Source organism: Plodia interpunctella, chromosome 18 (genome assembly GCF_027563975.2).
Source record: "Plodia interpunctella isolate USDA-ARS_2022_Savannah chromosome 18, ilPloInte3.2, whole genome shotgun sequence".
In the NCBI taxonomy this organism is placed as follows: domain Eukaryota; kingdom Metazoa; phylum Arthropoda; class Insecta; order Lepidoptera; family Pyralidae; genus Plodia; species Plodia interpunctella.
Genome location: NC_071311.1, coordinates 5,934,354 through 5,953,564, shown reverse-complemented (window position 1 = coordinate 5,953,564; position 19,211 = coordinate 5,934,354). Strand labels below are relative to the sequence as shown.

Genomic DNA, 19,211 nt, shown 5'->3' with positions numbered 1-19,211 from the left:
TTGTTTGGAAGACTGTCGAAAGGTGACTATATGACGAGAGTGCTCTGAATCATGACTCCAAGAAACTTATCGGCGTTTGAAGAGAACAGTTTGAAGATTATCTTTATAAGATCAAAGAAAACATTACAAGTTAACTGTACCTAGACTTGGTACCAGCCGGTACTCGGAAGCAGACCCAATAAATTAACTAAAAGTAACATCGAAACACGTAAATAGCTATAAGAAACTGCGACAATACACGTAGGTACCTAATATTTCAGAGAACCTTATGACATTACGCCATGAATTATAGTCTTTACCAGAGATTATAATCTTAATTCTCGTTTTTATCAAATTTTAATCTTAACAATATTTTGATTTAAAAGTGTTAACAACATATAAAACTGTAACTGTTAATGTTAGACATTTTGTCGTCTTAGTTTGTATCATTTGCACCCATTTGCTCTTCAAGTACTCCTACTCGTATTAGTTGCGCTTGTATTCTAACAACAAAATTTAGGCAAACTTATTTTAATCTCTTCCACAAGATTCATAATAAGTTGCTGATACTACGATTTTTTTATTCCAGTATTCCATTTCTTTCTTTTTTAGCCTGCATCATAGAATTCGTACAAATCCCTAAAGGACATGGCTTATTCTATAATAATATTATTTTAAGCAGTCCATGCATTCAAATATAACCGCATGCTGACAAATTATAAACAGAATTCAATTTTCATCGGCGCTCGAGTGAATTTTTAAGTAAACAGCTTTAAATCAGGCCGACCCAGCGAGCCGGAACAACTTATCATTGCCGAAGAACCGTGCCAACGCCAAATATGAATTCGATTTTACATATGTTAAATTTTCTACTTGCATCGCCTGATTTCTATGTATGTGTATATTTATATTTACTTACATTACAGCTTCTTCTTTTTACTTTTCCTTAATAATTTGGGTGTAAGGAAGACGCAAATCTCGGTATTATCTCTTCATCCAGTCGCCGCCTTGTAGTTTATTTTTAAGGGAGAAATCACACAGATTGAGTAAGCCCCGAGGTGAATTTGAGACGTGTGATATAATGGGATACTAACTCAACGATGATACTTTGCAAAGGTTGAAAGCTAACGTTTAGCTGTAAGTCAAGGTTAATTGAGGATAAATAGTGAGAGGCTGATAGCTAATCATCTATGAAAAGATTGTTAGGTATATTTTACAACTTAGTATAACATTATTAATTTTAACAGGGAAAATCTTTGAATATGAAGCACAAAATCTTTATGCTTTCAATTGACAGCCATAACATGGAAGGCGTATCGTGAGTGGGTGTAACAAATGGAGTTTTGGGTGCTTTATACGACGATAAGCAAGAATAATGATGCAAGCTGGAGCAAGGTCAGGTTGCGTGAAAAATTACTCAGTCTTAATTGTAAAGTTTTATCTACATTTTATTCTCGTAGACAAATAAGTTTGGCAGATTTCTACAAGTAATATTACCACTGAACGCAGATCTGTACAATGTAGCTTATCTTTTATTATCTTCTGACTTCAACTTTTTATTGTCGTCATTAGCCATTTCATTCAAGCTAGCTTTAGCGGTTAAGATTGTATCTTATTCCATAACTTCTCTTTCTTCTGGCCATCTATTACTATTTCTGAACCATTCTTCTATTGTCATTCATTTTCAGAGAAATTGTTTCGTCTTCTGAGAGATTGCTACTAAAGTTCAATAAAATTATATTCATGATTTATTTATTGTTATTATTGAATTTATGTACACCACTGTCTTGATTACTTTCCATTATTTGTGAGTTTCGTTCTTTTAGAAAAATGTCTGTGAATGTGCTAGTCTGGTATAAATTTAATTTGATGACGCAAAAATGGAGTTTTCTTTAGTTTCATTGAACTACGCCATGCGCACTTATCTGGTTTAAATATTATTGTGACCTACAAAAATATTTGTTTATTAACTTTACCTAAACATACAATAAGCTGTAAAAAATCTGTTAAATTCCCTTGGAATAATGACTGTAAAAAGATTGACAAACTGATCAGGTTCTTAGCAAGTGGTTAATAATACTGAAGTCACGATTCATGTGACAAAACGACAATAATCAGAATGAGGACGTAGAATTGTAACCATTTTGAGTTAACAGCAGAGTTTTATTTAATCAATCTTTGGAATATTCGTTTCAAATATTATTTGTAAATACTTGTTCATTAGGATTAAGTATCAAGTTTTATGTAAACCAGACAGACAAAAATAGACGTCCTGTTTTTAAAAAATATATCAATTGCGTCATAAATTATAACAGCAATTAGATTTCCGAAAGTTTGTGGCATGGGCATGTCCTTTGGTTTACTTCAAAAAATAAGCACTTGGAAATACCTGAAATAAATGTGTAGGTACTAATATATGCAGCAATATAACTATTTATTATTATGATGGAATACGAAGTAAAATTTTTCCTGTTATTCGTAAAATTTAATGAACATAACTAATTATACTATATACTATATAGTGTATATCAGTAGAATGTCACGTGTGTAGCTATTTTTATGTCTATGAAACTAATATAAGAAACCAACGTTCGATATGTGAATTTTTGCGGTTTTAATATGGGTTCATATCAAATGCACTTAAAATGTATACTTTTATGTTTGAACAAAGATCTAGAAAATTGGGTTTTCTGAGAAAAGACAGGAGAACACGTACAGGTAGCTCGGCTAACTCGAGGACCGCCCTCGAACACCCCACTTCTGTCTTCAAGCCCCCTTAAAGACCCCAACTCGAAATTCCCAATACTTTATACAACGTTTTACACGTCGAACGAACTTGAATCAGTTTAAAAATTCAATCCAAACTTGTTAGTCTGGTAAATGTAGTTTAGAAGTGCAAATGTATTTTCGCATTAGGTATATTCTGCTTTGGTTTCTTGTCAACGTTTTCCTTATTTTGCATATTGTTTATTTAAGCCTTATTGTACAAAAATCATCGATACAAAATGCATGCACCATTCCAGTCAAGAAACGCGTATTACGCGTTCAGTTTGCCCCGGCCTTAATTTCGCGTCTTAATGGTATAATAATTACTGAAGGCCTAATATAAGCTAGCATAAATATGCTGAATCTACACTCGGCTAGGTCAAAATGAATTCTCTTACTCTCATCTCTACATGTTCCAGGTTTCATTTAGGGTTGAGAAGCCGCATCGCCCGGGGTTATGTAAAAAAACCCTTAAAAATCTGAAGATTCGTCTGTGATTTTACAACCGTTCACCTGCCTGACATCAACCCTCCTTGAGAATGCTATTGTTGCCTATGAGCTGCCTAGGGAGGACATGCAGTGGTCCTATTCTAGAGCATAACGACACGCCTCAGATCAAAACGGATTATTATTTACAATTCCGAATTCCTGTGGATATCGATTGTTAATACGATAAACATACTCCGACACGAGCTATGATGCCTCAAACAGACACAAAGATAAACTAAACAGATAAACAATGATTAGGGTTCTATAGCTGAAATGGATTCCGACATATGTCTAGATAGGTAGTAAATAGTTTTAAGCTCAAATGTGCAATACCTATGTATAATTATGTGGAATAAATTAATGTGAATGCAATAAACAGAAACCTTATAGATCGGTCTTATCTGTTTGTCTAAATACATATATTAATAGAAACTCTATGACTGCGCAAGTGCAATGAGTAGAAACTGGCCACTTTTTCATCTTGTCGTGAAAAAATACCTATAACATCTCTCTTTGGGGACAAGTTCACGTCAAATTTTATACTGCATTGTAATTTCGCAAAAGCTACAAACTACTCATTTCGAAACTACCTTTACTAAGAAGAAATTCCGAAAGAAACTCATTGGATCAGAAGGGTATTTGTCTGTATTTTTCCACCAAGGTCAAAGGCTGGGCTATGCAAATAAGATCGTGAATAAAATAGCAAGGACCAACTAAATAATCTAAAAGGGCCGAGGCCCTGCAATCCCCTAGTTGACGCCAATTTTATGAATAGAGCTTACAAAACGCCTAGCAAGATTCATTGCATAAACTAACCCTCTATTCATAAAAAAGTTAAAGAATACTTTTTGCTTCGTAACTATAAAGTATTGTTTCGTAATTATGGCACTTTACAATATTTGACGTTGACAGAACGAGAAGATTAGTAGGTTGTAAGGCATCAATTGCAGCCCGAGATATTTAGAATAGATAGTTCGAGGGTGTAATTGATGCTTACACCCGAGATAACTAAGAGTAGTTAGCTGCTTAACATCTCGATTGTGAGGTAGGTAGAAAAAAATAATTATTATAAAGTAATTATAAAAAAAAAACAAAACAAACAATATTTAAAGTAAAAGTTTTCTATTCCCGCCTTTTTTCATTAAAAAGAACCAAGTAACAAGAATTTTTTAAATTTTTTTTTCAAAGAACGAAATTGAGCTTCGCCGTTCGATACCTATTTGAAATTGATAACTATTATATTTATACGAAGACAAGGCTGAATAGCGAAGGCACCTCTTTAGTCATTGGCTGAATGCATGATGTCTATTGCCAGTATGATGGTTAGATGTACCTACGCGAACTTTTTGAAAGAGTGAAGTGGTTTTTTTTAATTACTTACCGCCCTAGGGCTTTTCTAGCTACATTATTACCCTAGAGCGGTAATTGGTTACCTACAATCCCCATTTGGGTGTAATAAGGACCTACTTACGATGACATTACTATGAGAGATGTATATTATGAATCCTACCATCCTACAATTGTTTTAAGTCCTACCAGGATGGTAGGACTTAACAGTTTTAGAATTTAGTGCAAAGTCCGCATTAAATATTTTTGTTCAATTTTACAGTTACAATAGGACAAATTACAATAGGGTAATTTCTACATTCTTCTCACGTTAATAAAGAACATACCTATCCAGAATCAACTGTCCTTAAGTCTTAACCTCAACTAGTCCAACCTGATTCATCAATGCCAAGCGTAAACCCTTGGATTTAAAGCTGAAATGGTCCCCTTTTGTACACAGGGTGTATGTAAATGAAAGGATTTCCTAAATTCTTATGGGAGCAAGGTGGATTCCATTTAAATCCCTAGTCTTTGAGTAAGTAATTCCAATGGAATATTTAAATTACTGAATGGAACCGAAAGTATACCAAATATGAGGCTCAGTAGTTCTTTTTTTTGTTTCTCAATTTATATATTCCAATCAATTTTAATCCATTTTAATAGTTGTAAATGCAAGGATAAGAAATAGTGTAATAAAAAACCATAATTAAAATAATGTTAAAATATATTTTGATAATGATTACTTTATGCCGCGAGCAGTAGCAAGTCAATTAAATCTAATTCATACTTTTCCTACTTGGGTAATACAGAATTCAAAGTGCTTAGCTAATCCGATCTCCGACAGGTACAAAACATACTGGTGTTTTGTTACTGTATGCACTAACAACGTTAGCAAACCTGACATGAATCCACTAATACTAACTGGAAACACGGGAACTAGTTTCGATTTTGATCTTTACTACCTTGGAATACGTTTGCATTTTAATTGCAAATTCTGCAAATCTGGAATACAAAGGAGCATTATCTTGATTTTTGTTCGTGTAGCCCCGTACTGGGGATAACCCGGCAAACAAGAATTGTATGTGTTACTTTTGTTTGTTATACTGTTGAAACATAGTTATTCGGTTCATTTTGCAATTTGTAGGAAAATACTGCAATCTATTCACCTATTCCTCACATCCAAGCAATAAGGTTGCTTGGATGAAATTACTTGCAATAATAAGAAATGCTTAGTTTTTGTCATATATGTTCTGTATAATATAAATGATTAGTTGATAATTGGTGCTGTCAAAGAAGATATACGTGCTAATAGTCTGCCCACTAAGGATGTTGAAGACTGTGTGAAGTAGAGTAGTAGTAGAAGAAAAAAAACGGGAAAACGCTGAGATAAAGAGTATGCTTTTTCGATTGCATTGAAAGCACTGTATTATAATGGCCAAAATCATTCAAATGAATTTTCATTGGAATGAACACTTTCCCAAACAAAAATATAAGCACAATAAAATCCTCTTGAGTTTAATTAAAAGCTATTTTAGTTGTAAAGAGATTAACACAAGTTGATGTAAACTTAACTTGCGTTTCACGTGACCCGGCTTATTCGTATAGTTTCTCTAAGTACCGACTATTTTTAGGAACCGTCGTAAGCATCCGCTCGATTACAAATTGTTCTCCGGTGAATTTTCAGCCAAAGTCCCTCGCGATAGGTCAAAATCCTGACATTTTGTTCAAATATGAAGGACGACTGACGTTGACTGACGTTGCGAGGTAAACATATGAATATGTAATTATTACTCTAAAGACTAATGATGAACGAAAATTACTACTTTATTTAAAGACTTTATGTCTTATATAAAATCAAAGAAAAAATGAGGAAATATTTGGAAATGAATTTGAATGATTAAATTATTAAAAAAGCAAGTCAACGCTGAGATGTACCTTATTCTGAATTACTTTTGGCATCACGATTAGTTCATTTACAAACGTTTTCCCAATGCCCATCAAAAATGGCCCAACAGTCATAAAAAAACCCCGAGATCCACATAGGTAGATTTGTCCAGTGAACCAAATTTTATATTCGCATGATTTTATATTCGATTGAGACAAATTCTTATCTAAAACCTCGTGTAAATTCGTTCTTTATTGCTAATATAGACTATACTGTAGCTAATACTTCTGTGTGTGTATGTGTAGTAGACATAATTGGTCGCTATAAAAGCACATCTTAGTTTGAAAGAATAGATTATTCATACTTTTTTTCTATCAAGTTTGTATTTTTTTCCCGCAAATACTTGTCGATTTTCAGTGAAATTTCATGCTCGGGTAAAATATAACCTGAAAGACCACATAGTGTTTTTATTGCAAAATACCCACGGGAGCAAAACCCCTGGGCGGATCGCAACTGACCTATATTTCCATCTGCAATCGGAACAACTGAAATAGTAGGTTCGTGACGTCACTTAGCTGTCTAACTGTACCACTACACTCCTGGGAGTTGATATCTGCCGTCAAGTTTGTCGAATTCAGAGCAAACTGGCGCCACAGTCCCCGTCCAACTCTCGTATTTGATGTCTGTAGATGTCGTGCACTTTGTAGTTATTATTTATCTATCAACTACACCCCAAAGCTCCATTACTGAGAAAATTTTGGGGTAAAACCATAAGATCTACTGGACGAGGTCACTTTAGCGATAAGTCTGCATTGTGCGTTGTCATTTGATTATGATCCAGGCACTCATGTAATCATACCATATTATAAGGACAAAGTCCTCTGTCTGTTCACGCTAAACTTAAAAGCTATACAGCACGGATTTTCATAAGGTTTTCACCAATAGATAGTGTGATTCCTGAGGAAGGTTTAGGAGTATAATTTATTATGTTTTACCCGAGCGAAGCCGGGACGGGCCGCTAGTATCGGTATTTTGCCATGTGTACTAGAAACTTAAATACCACAGTTAAATACCGTGTTAGCACTGCTAGTAGTACAAATCTACGAATACACTAGGCAAAATTTGACGGGCAACATATCACAACATCTCACGCATTACTATTGAGTGAAATTGAAATAGCACAAAGTCTATCTCACTCATGCAAATTGTAATGAAAAGAAAACGATATGTTGCGCGTCAAATGTTCCCTAGTGCAGTCGTGGTTTAACGGATGACAAAGATACTTATTCTGTTCTCAAACTATATTTTTTATTAGCTTGTGCTGTCCCAATGCTGTGTGCTTAGCTTTTATTATTTAGATTAGCTATTAGAAATTCTTGGAGCCATTAAGTACTTTTTTGTCTTTTTTTAAAGAACAAACTATGTCTTCAATAACAAACTTCTCTCATTACTCGTCAGTTTTAAATAAATAGAACTCATGTTGATTATTGCTTTATTACGAACATTGCGCTATCATCAGAGGCCCTTATAGAATTTACATACAAATTATTCAGTAATTCAGCAGTTCATGTATAATCTTAACCGAATTCTAACGAGTTTAGAGACATGTGACATCACAAGTTAAATTATTAGTTGTGTGGAGACATAATAATCCAGTAAATGTCTTTGTTCTATAAATTATGCATATGTCAACACTTTACCTAAATTCATAAAGTACTTATATATAAGTTCGAGTTGGGGTATTACGTCTTTCGGAATTTTCAATTTATCTGTGTTGTAAGCCCCATACTTCTTGCCAAATTTTATTATTTGTTATTGGTATAGGTTTCTATAGGATTTGGTTATTTTGTATAATATGTGATATTGACAGATTAAGTACCATAGGTCATCTTTAGATCGAGTTGACTTGAAATAGTTAAGATGATGAAATAGACCGTAGACCGTAATGTTGAATACACGGGTGCATTCGATATAATTTTCAACTTTACTCATATCTCTTACGTTCTAAAGAAAAACCGTCTTGAAATCTTGTTAGATCTACAGACAAACGAACGGACATACGCACAGCAAAGCGATCCGATAAAGATTTTACTTTTTGAAGTACAAAACTCCAAACAATGGTAAAATTACGTTTTGTCAACCCTGTTAAACTCCACACTTAGATGCACTTTTTACTAAGAAGAGCTTGAACAAACAATCCGTGGAGAGTCGAATGAAATCCCAAGTGGTCTAGACGGAACGTGAGTCATGCGGGTCATGCCATCCGAGCGTTTCTCGGTAACGTATCCGATACGAAGAAGAAACTAAATGACTTGTGAAACTCTTTTATTGCTTAATTGTTGTATTGAGAACCATTGTGTAAGGCTTTCTATTTTTACGCGACTGCACATGTCATATATCTAAAAATCAAGGCTGGTATTTCCTGTAGTATTGCAGTGAATATTGAATCTCTTCTTCTTTTCTTACCGAGTGTCTATGTCTACCGAGTGTATTGCTCACATTGGTGTTAGATTTTCAAGTCGCGTATAATAGGCATCTGACACGATTTTTACGTAGTAAGTAGTGCCATACACACTAGTAAACTAAACCATCAACCAGCGTGCAGTTTCTTTCATATTTTCTTCACCAGAACTAAGTGGTGATTTATCTAAACTACGGTACATAATACTGTAACCCCCAGCTAGTCACAATCACAATTCGTCGTATTTTCAGACATTGGAGTTACTAGAGCATTATAACGCTAACACATGAAGTTGTCACACAAGCTGCATCAGACAGAAGCGTTACAAATGATGAATGACGTTCAGACGTATTAAGTTGCATAGTTAGAGCATCGGACAATGCATGGGACGTTATACAAAGCAGCGCATTATCTATGTTTACCGTAGTTGTGCATTATGCTCTAATATCAGTCGTTTGCTGCATTATGACATGTATTTCATGGTATCAATAAGCTTTAACACGTGAGAAAAAATGTTAAATACAAATCGTGGATGGAAATATAAATTAGTCTGTCATCAAATAAGATAGACTGTTGATTTGGATCTGGTTGTCTGAAAAGGAAAGTGGAAAGATCATGATTCCGAATCGAAAGTTTATTTTACGTTTTTAGTCACAAGGCCGTATCGTAGTTCAAAAATTCTGATCTACAACAAAACATTTTATAAAAGATGGCTAATTAAGGAAATGTAATCTCAGGTGAAATGAAAAACGCATTACTAAACTTGTTTAGTAAATAAATTACTTATAGATACTTTAGTCTTATATTTTATGCATTTTAGAAAATTCAATCACGTATCTAATAAATTAACTATATAAAACTAGCATCTTTAATGTGACATACAGTGAATTAATGTATTTCGTTATTTCAGTGTTATTTTTTAAATCAAGACAATATTTCTATTCACGACACGTTCTGAATTTTCAAATGTCTTCTGTCTGTTTAGCTTTAGGCATACTACGTAAGGTGAATGTAGCTCAATTAATGAAGCAGCCAAGCAAATGCTTATGCAATATTTGCTAGAAAGCGCATCGAGCCTTTGGTAAATACGGCCATTTCTATTGACTGCTATCTAAGCGGCCTATTTCACCTACAATAAAAATCTACCGTAAGTACTAAATTGTTAACCGTAATTTTTAAACTGTAGACAGGTAGACAGACAATGCTATAGACCAAGTCATATCCTCCATGTTGCTCATACAGGGTGTGCTTATTAGAAATACATGAGATGATCCAACTTTCACAATTCTTTCGGAATGTTAACTAAATCCCATGTATATTTTCATAGAATTTCAAGAAATGGGCCCTCAGACCACTAGCAATTGAAACGAGAATTGACATCTTTCGTCCCTAGTCACGTGTCCATCTTAATCGGATTGAGCCAGGAAGTTGTATGAAAATCTTCTATATCATTTGATTATACTCGTCCGTCGTCTAGGCATAATAATAAAATACGCTATGAAAATGACAATTTCTCCTTGTGGCACAAATCTTTTTTTTACTTAATTTAATTTATCTTTCTTTTAGAATGTAAAATAGTCTCCTGCAATATACAATACGCTTACTCAAGGATTACGTAGTGATGTTACCATCGTATCTAATTTTGTGGAACTTTATTTAAATTTTCCACCCAAACAAAGCTTCATTATAAGTCAACACACGTTGAGCAGTAAATATTGATATCATCAGTACTCGATATGTACATTGTTGCAATACAAAGTGATTAGGTGACTAGATTGATGGTATTTTATAGTTTTCCTCATATGGAAGTTAGCCAAAATAAGATCGCGTCATATTTTTCCAATATTTTTTCCTCCTTTTTTGATTGTAAGGTAAAGTAACTGAAAAAAATGGTCACAATACGTATGAATAGGTACTTATTGCTTAGTTCCAACACTTAAAGGCTGGGGAAGAAATCAAACGGATACAATTATATAAATATCTCTTATATAATGTTGGCAATATCTAGGTCAACATGTAATTAATCACGCGTTTGTACACTATCACACTACAACTATCAGGATTAAAATATAAGTTTGTTACTTACCTCTCGCATTTTTAAGAGTACGGAATAGGACACAGGGTGGGTGGAGAATTTATGCAGGCGAAGCCGCAGGCAAAAGCTAGCATTGCCATATAAAGCACAAAGAAATATTGTCTATTTTTACTCTACTTCGTCATTAAAACATTCAGCAGAAAGCCTGGTGAGAACATCCTGTAAACACGCATTCCCAAAAACCAAATGGCAACATTTTATGAGCATATCAACGACGGAATTACCAATCACGTTTAAATGGCGGCCATGATGAACCATTCAATATAACGGGCGCTAAAACAGTAGGCCTTCTTAAATTTTCCTCGTTATACCAGCCATCAGCGCTAATGCACTGATTAAAGCTTGACGTGACTTTTTTATGCCTATGCTTGAAGTTTAACTTTCTTTTATTTTACTTACTACTACCTACGGCACAGCGAGTCAAACTGGGTCTTGGCTTCTGACACTAGTTGACGCCATTTCTTGCGGTCTTGTACCAGTTGTTCTCACCAATCGTTAAATAGAAATGACTCCTTTCCTCTGTAGCTCCCTAAGAACTCGGGTTCTTAGGGTTCTTTTAACGATACCTTTTACAAAGATATTATTTTACAAGGTCATGATAATTTTATTTAAAAATAGGCAATATTTTTTCGTTTCGCTTTCTTCTTTTTCTTCTTCACTTTGCTTCATCCTTCAGTCTTTCATGTCATCAAGCCAGTATTTCTTGGGTTTGTCTCTTCTGCCAAGGCAGGCAGAAGCTACATTACCCTACAGTTTTGCTTGAAGACCATGTATATCTTAGGACTCCCAGTCGGTAGTCTAAGTAAATAGAATAAAATTAAATAAACATAAGTGGTTATGACTACACTAGTTATTTAAATGCTTCAACTAAATCCCCGTCACACGTGATTGCACTCGGTGCAACACAATAAGTGCATCGAATTAGGGTTAATTAAAGCAATTTACATTTGCTTCGTCAAATGCAGGCACATGGAAAATTGAACTCTATTGCTTTATAAATAATGCATTCTGTCAATCGATTTCATTTACAATCTCTAAAATGGCATTCCTAAAATATTGACCTTTGCTATTGAAGAAATTCCTTCCTATTTATGAAACCTTAAGTTTGAGCTAACCTTAAGTTTAAAGTTTTGAATCTTGAACTTAAATGACATAAGTACTTTTGCCTTTGATTTTTATCCTACTTCCAAATTAGGATTCTCATTTTAATGGACATAAGGTTACCTAACTATTCTAAGAAGGAATCTCACGAACTCGCGATGAGACTTTGTTTATAATGTTACACCTATGAAATATGAAAATTATATTGAAATAGGAACTGCAGTCTTCATGAAGCATGTAAGTTTGTACGAGTACAATATTTGAATACTTATATCAATGAAATCAACGCAGTAAAAAAAAAACAAATTCGGTTGTTTAATATTTCCATTCGTAGGTACTAGTTAATTATTATTTTATCTCAACATTCCCACTCCAGTAAACCCTGGGGAAACAGCTAATTATTAGGAATAGATAACTTAGTTACAAACATTACAGCTAATTATTAGGGTTTATAATAGGTAACTTAGTTCCAAACAATATTAATGGCAACCTAAGTGCCTTCCATTAAAACATCCCTATAGAATCCGTCGCCATAACTCCTACCAAACTTTACGAGAGGAGATGGCCGGTTTTACTGCCACTATTTGTACAGCACAATGGAAACATTGACATTCCTCCCAAACAATGTAGGTACGGACACGGGAACATTGCTATAAATATTTTATTAGTGTACACTTTTCAAAAGGGTCACGGAGAAATGGGGATAGTAGAGTAAGTAACATCCATATAAAATACTTCCTGTAAAGTGAGTGATTATGTACTTGGGCCGACTCTCTGTCACAGTAATGACACTTTTTTTTCTTCACAGTGACACTAATTTGACACAAAATAGCGTAATGCAAAGATAAAGTTTAATTTGCAAGGATATTATGCTTTTCTCTTTTTTTCATGAACCCTAGTCAAATAAATAAGTTCGATTCGGGAGGAAAAATCTACAAGTCCCCGGTACCTGTTTTTTTAATATCCCTTAATTTATACAATCCTAACCAACGGTAATCCTAGTTTTCGAAGCTGCTGCACGTCCAAGACTCTTCAGTGAAGGGGTTTTCCTAAACTATACTTTGTAATATGTAACTTGAGTCCCATAACAGATGTCACATAGTAAGAAAATAATACTTCTGTCTCTGTCGCTCTCATTTCGAATGTATCGATTCATCCTGCTATCATAGGACTCAAGTTATATATCTTACAAAGTACACTGACTATAAATCTAGTATGCTAATTATTCTTCATATTATTAAAAACTTAACTTACTCATTTTTGCATCGAAAGTACAGAAAATTCGTAATGCAACAAAAAAGAAGAAATTCCATTTCTTTTCTGCAACTGTGCAGATAAAAATCTCATTAAGTATAGCAATAAAGTGGCAGATGCTGGGAAAGGAGTGCACAAAATAAAGATATCAAAGATGGTGTCTTTTTTGTCCAGTAGAGTTCCTTCTGAATCCTTTTTTCCTTCGATAGTACTAATACCAAATAAAAAATCGTGAAAAATGCCATATGTATGAACATTATACCAATTTTAAAAAATACTCTAAGACTTTTGAGCACAGATTTAATAAAACTAAATATCAATCACGTCAATATTTACCAATATTGTAACTACGTAATTGCAGCAGTGTATAACATATTTTTCTAATCAAATAACGGTTAACTTCTGTATATATTTTAATTTGTGGGCTTCCGCTCCGTAGTCGTTAAAAATGCGCGAGTCCGCGCCAAAATTGAGCCTTGTGTCTGACAGAGCAGTAAACTAGCATATTTTATTTGTAAGTAAAATATTACAATGACAAATTAAGAAATATGCACACCGCCGTGAATTATTACAACTGTTTCAAATGCGGAATGTCACGTTTTTTAATCAACTTTGTTTATTTTCATTACGAATTAATAAAAGATTATTTAAGTAGTACCTACATAGAAACTACACTGAATGCTTTCACAAATTCGAAGAACATGTTATTGTAAATTTATTACTTAATACGAAATGAATAGAATGTTTGCATTCATAATCCCAGTTTTCATGTGTAATTCAGTTCACCTGACCTTTGCCGTTTCGGCTGCATTATTTAAATTTCATTGCGCTGGGAACGGTCATAGGAAAACAGGCTTATTGTAGCAGCAAGGGAATATTATTTGTTAATAAGTACGATTGACAAAATAAAGACAGGTGCCATTTTTTTAGGTTGTAATTTCCTCAGAATGTTTTCGTCTTAATGTTTTTCTTGTTTCACGTCTCGTTGTAGTTTACTAGTTTCAGATTGATGATTTTTATTTCGTTTTATTAATTAAATGTTACACATATACATTAGCTATAATATAAACTATAAATAAAAGTTATAATCCGCCATTTTATCAATTTACTTTCATATAATGGCGGTATCGAAAATCTGACAATTCTGCTTTGTTCATAAAAAGAACGAGATAATAATATCACATAGTTTTTATACGGTTAAGTAGCTAACATATAAGCACTTTTGTCGTTCTGTTAATGTCAGATATTGTAAAGTACGATAGTGATAAAATATATGTTAGCTTAAAGTATGCTTTAACTTTTTTATGATTAACAGGCTAACAGGTAAGTTTTTTATGATAAACAGTAAGTGGTAATAATGTTGACATAATTATCACAGATCAATTATAAAATTTTTCATTGTATTCATTGACAATACGAATATTTCATATTCTATGAAACAAAACATTTGTTTTACATAATATCAGCCTGTATATAGGTACCAGAAATCGTTTTTTAGATATTGCCTTGTCGCCTGTGAGTGTTTTTGTTTACCTAAACTTACTTAGATGCCAGCATGTTGGTCAAATACTTGGGCGGTATTGGATTTTGGATGAAATTGCGCTGACTGAGTAAACATGTAGAAGAAACATTGAATCTATCTTATGTAACACATCTTAACTTTAGTAGGAACACTAGTAAAATATGACTTTAACTATACGGATATATACTTCACATTTTTTTTAATGGATGCGTAAGTAACGAAAATTATTTCGTTCTGTGTCATTAAATAAATAAATCATAGATTTGATATTGCACTGGCAACCAACAAAAAATAAAGTAGGTACCTAATGTATTCCATAATTTAAAATATTTTTCACGTAAAAAGAATGAATGATGTGAACCAAAAAATTATACCCACCGATTTGTGTTAACTTGTATAAAGTTTTTATTTCATTAACAAGTTGTAATTTAGTTTAACTACCACTACATGTTAGTTTACACAGCCCAGAGTATGATTACACAACCCAACAGTGGCTAAGTTTGGGAAAGGTTTGTATTATTGATCCTGTAGTTGTAGATTTTCCTGATTATTATGTTTTTACACTGTAATAAATATCATAAATAAATTATAAGAACTTTTTCATCTCATAAAAGTAAGTACTTACTACTACCTACTATTATGTCCGTACATGGGTAGCTTGTTTTCAATACCTACTTAACTTGTAAAATAGGACGTTAGTGCCAAGACGAAACATGTAATCAAATCCGTTATCGATATTGCAATCCATTTCATAATAGGAATGTAGGTTAGGTATGACCTATTTCCAGAAGCTTGATTCATACTGGCACGGACCTAATCGATATCGGTTTTCTTTTTTCATAATTTAGTGTAACAATTAATTGTAAATATCTACAATACAATTTGGTACAGAAATGGTTTGATATAGAATGGACTGTATTTAATATTCTCAATGGTTTATAATGTGCACCATTATGAAACAAGCCTTATCAAATACTTTGCGAAACACCACGTGACGCTTATTAGTAACAACGTGAATTCTTAACATATTATACATATTTATGACGGATTAATTTAAATGGTTAGCGTTCTAACAATCCATCCATACCGACGGCTACATGCGACTTATTGTAGACATTTTTCTGGTTACTATTGTACGAAATTGCCGCCATTGCTTTAAGTATTTCAGCCATATTGTGGTAAGTCCGGAAATGGAATTCTTTTTATAGAGTTTACCGGCTTCGAGCTGCTAACTTTTATGAAGTCTAAACTCCGGTTTCGACTTTATTAGCTCTTTATTTTTTAAATTCTGCCCTTGGCTTAGTTTCCGTACAACTTTGTGGCTTTGGTTAAAAATGTATTCCATAACTAGTTTTGCTCGCAGTTCCATTTTTTATGTAATTAAGTACAATGAAGTTTCAAATCCATTTAACCAAAAAAGGTTGGTTGAAATCACAAATTTTATAGAACTGAAGACGCATAAGTTCAGAAACACAAAAGCAATTCAATTACATAACTCACAAGAGAGCTATAATAAGCTGAGATTATTTAATCTTAGGTACAAACCACATAATAGATTTTAAAATACGATACAAAGTAGAAAAATAATATCGTAGCAAGTAAAAGTACTTTAAAATATTAAAGTTCTCGATGTAAGTTAGTATTTTGACTGCTTAAATACTCACTTCTTATAAAACGATTGGAATCATGAACAATATTACATGGTGACTAAAGAATAGGTTAGGTAAATCCACATAAAGAGTTTATCCTGCTGATTCGACTTAATGTTGAAGTCATTTAGTATCAATCCAACACAATTACCCAATGAAGATATGATGCTTTACAAAGTACGCGAATTATGTCATATTGTGGAAGTACATATATACTTCCATAATGTGAGATTCGCGCACTAGATGTACAGAAATCTGGATTTGGGTAGGATGACAATGTAGTTTATTGCAATTCGTAATATGCAAAATTACTCTTTATAATGTTTTACGCCCATTTCAAAAATCAGTACAGTCTGTCATCCCTGCAAGGAACTTGCCATTTTTTCATCTTCTTTCTTCTCCTACCTCTACGTCCTTGTGTCACCCCTAGGTATAGCCAGTCGGGCCCATCACTCTGAACAGAGAATAGAGCCCTTTTTTACTCGGTCAACAAAAATCTAAGAGATGGATTGCGGTGAAATTGGGTAGAATATAATCTGAATGAGCTTTTGCAGCATATTTTTGTTATGTATCTACGAGTATGTTAAAAACGTATAATTTTTCAAATAAAACAGTAGCAGTAAATAAATGTGTTTCTTGATAGTACCTAACTCATTTGAAAACTTAATTGTTCTTTCTACAAAGGATTCTGAAACTATTTCATTCGTTACTTTCCGCTCATTAACTCGTGAAAATTTATTAAAGGCTTTACACCTGAAAAGTTTTAAAATAAAGCAACTTTTATACAGATTTAGCTTAGACATTATAAAAAGATAATAGTGTTTTAATGTTAGATAAATAAAATAAACTAATTAGGTACAAAATTAAAACTAGCTAAAATGTTTGGAGGACCTTTATAGGGAAGAAAGGCAAAGGATAGAAGAAGGATTTAGAAGACTCCTATGTGTCCCATGACACGAAAAATAAATAAAAGTATGTAATTTTTGTTTTGGCACTCAAAGTTAAACAACTGTTTGTTGCCATAACAAAAATAAAAGAAAAATATAATACGGAATTAATTATCCTTATAACAACTCAATTCAGGTCGGTATGCAAGTACATAAAAGACTTTACTTTTTTACTTGTCCCCTACATAAACGGAACAATACCGAATCTTCTATAACCACAGTCAGTAGGTACGACAGGAAAACTTTCCACACAGGTAAATAAACCGCTATTCGTATTGCGTGTGAAATAGCACATGCCTTTGTACGATTTCAACCGACCATTTGATATGCAAGCGATCCAGCCTATAATGTCTTTAATCACATCGCTCCACTTCCATGGGCGTGTAGTTTGTAGCCTTTAATAGCTTTTCCAGGAAGCTATAAAAACTTCATTAGGAACGCCATGCTAACAAATGCTCTGGAAGTTTTGAACTTTCTGATTGAACAAGTTTATGAATAATTTTTTCTGCTAACATGAAAAACAAATAGGTACTAATGAAATGTGTTCTGCGCACGTCAAAAAAATATGCTGCGCGGTCGACTCGTCTAGCTAGGAACCCGTTCCGGCCTTAAAAACATTTTTATTTTACTTTTGTTTTGACAGAAGGGTAAGAATAACGTTTGATTTTGGTATGGGTTGCAGCCTCGTTCAATTTCCCTTCTTCCGCCAACCTTTGTTCGTGTTGAACGAATAGAAGCTTATGAGTAAATATCAATACAATAGTGTTGCTCGCAGAATCTAAGCAGCCTGCCTACGTCCACTTAAGAATACTGGCAGCACATTATCATGTAACCCACATCAATCGTATGTAACACTCTTCTCTCTTTTTCCAGGTTCTACTGGGACCTGTGTATGTTACTACTGCTGGTCGCGAATCTCATCATCCTGCCCGTCGCCATCTCCTTCTTCAACGATGACCTGAGCACGCGCTGGATCGCCTTCAACTGTCTCTCTGACACTATATTCCTTATAGATATCGTTGTTAATTTTAGAACAGGTAAATAGCAAGCTTTATATATATATATATATATATATATATATATATATATATATATATATATCAATTAAAATTTCACCCATTTCCGCTTGTCTTACAGACATGACATTTTCCAAGTCTCTTTGATTTCTATGTCAATGCGTTGTTAAAATAAACATGACCTAATTGTGCACCCAGTATCGGTTACGAACGATGGGAACCTTTCAATGGTTGAATACAACAAAGCTTCTCAGAAAACAATAAAAAACAAACATTTTTTGTCAGTTTCAAAGTAAAAAATACATTTTTATAAAAAGCTTATTTTACTTGTTAGCTTCTATTACATACAAGCTGTACCCTCTGGCTTCGCTTCGCTTCGAATTTCGAGGCTGTTATAGCATTAATAACAATTCAAAAAACATAGTTATTATCATACTGACTCCACCTAAAGATTAAATGGCATTCAAATAATAAAAAATCACATCTACCATTAAATGCCACATTATAATAGTGTTCTGTCCTAATTTCTATAATTTTCCAGGTGAATTAAATGAACGATAATTCCTTTTCATGTATTCATGACATAATGTATCTTGATTATATCCATGCATGTGAAGCATTTGTGGGAAAATCAATTATACCTGATATTAAAGCAATACAAGTTGTTATTCACCGCTATAATTCCGAAATATCTGTTGTTGAGGTTTATTTAAATTAAGTA

At 33.5% G+C, this 19,211-nt stretch overlaps 1 protein-coding gene across 12 annotated transcripts in view; it reads left to right on the top strand.

Annotated features, from left to right (window-relative positions):
* Ih (I[[h]] channel) overlaps positions 1-19,211 on the top strand; it is a 179,860-nt gene that overhangs the window by 151,584 nt on the left and 9,065 nt on the right. For all 12 annotated transcript variants that reach the window (XM_053758179.2, XM_053758180.2, XM_053758182.2 and 9 more), the window contains one exon: positions 18,348-18,511. In XM_053758179.2, the coding sequence (XP_053614154.1) occupies positions 18,348-18,511 (164 nt within the window). The remainder of the gene's footprint in view (positions 1-18,347; positions 18,512-19,211) is intronic.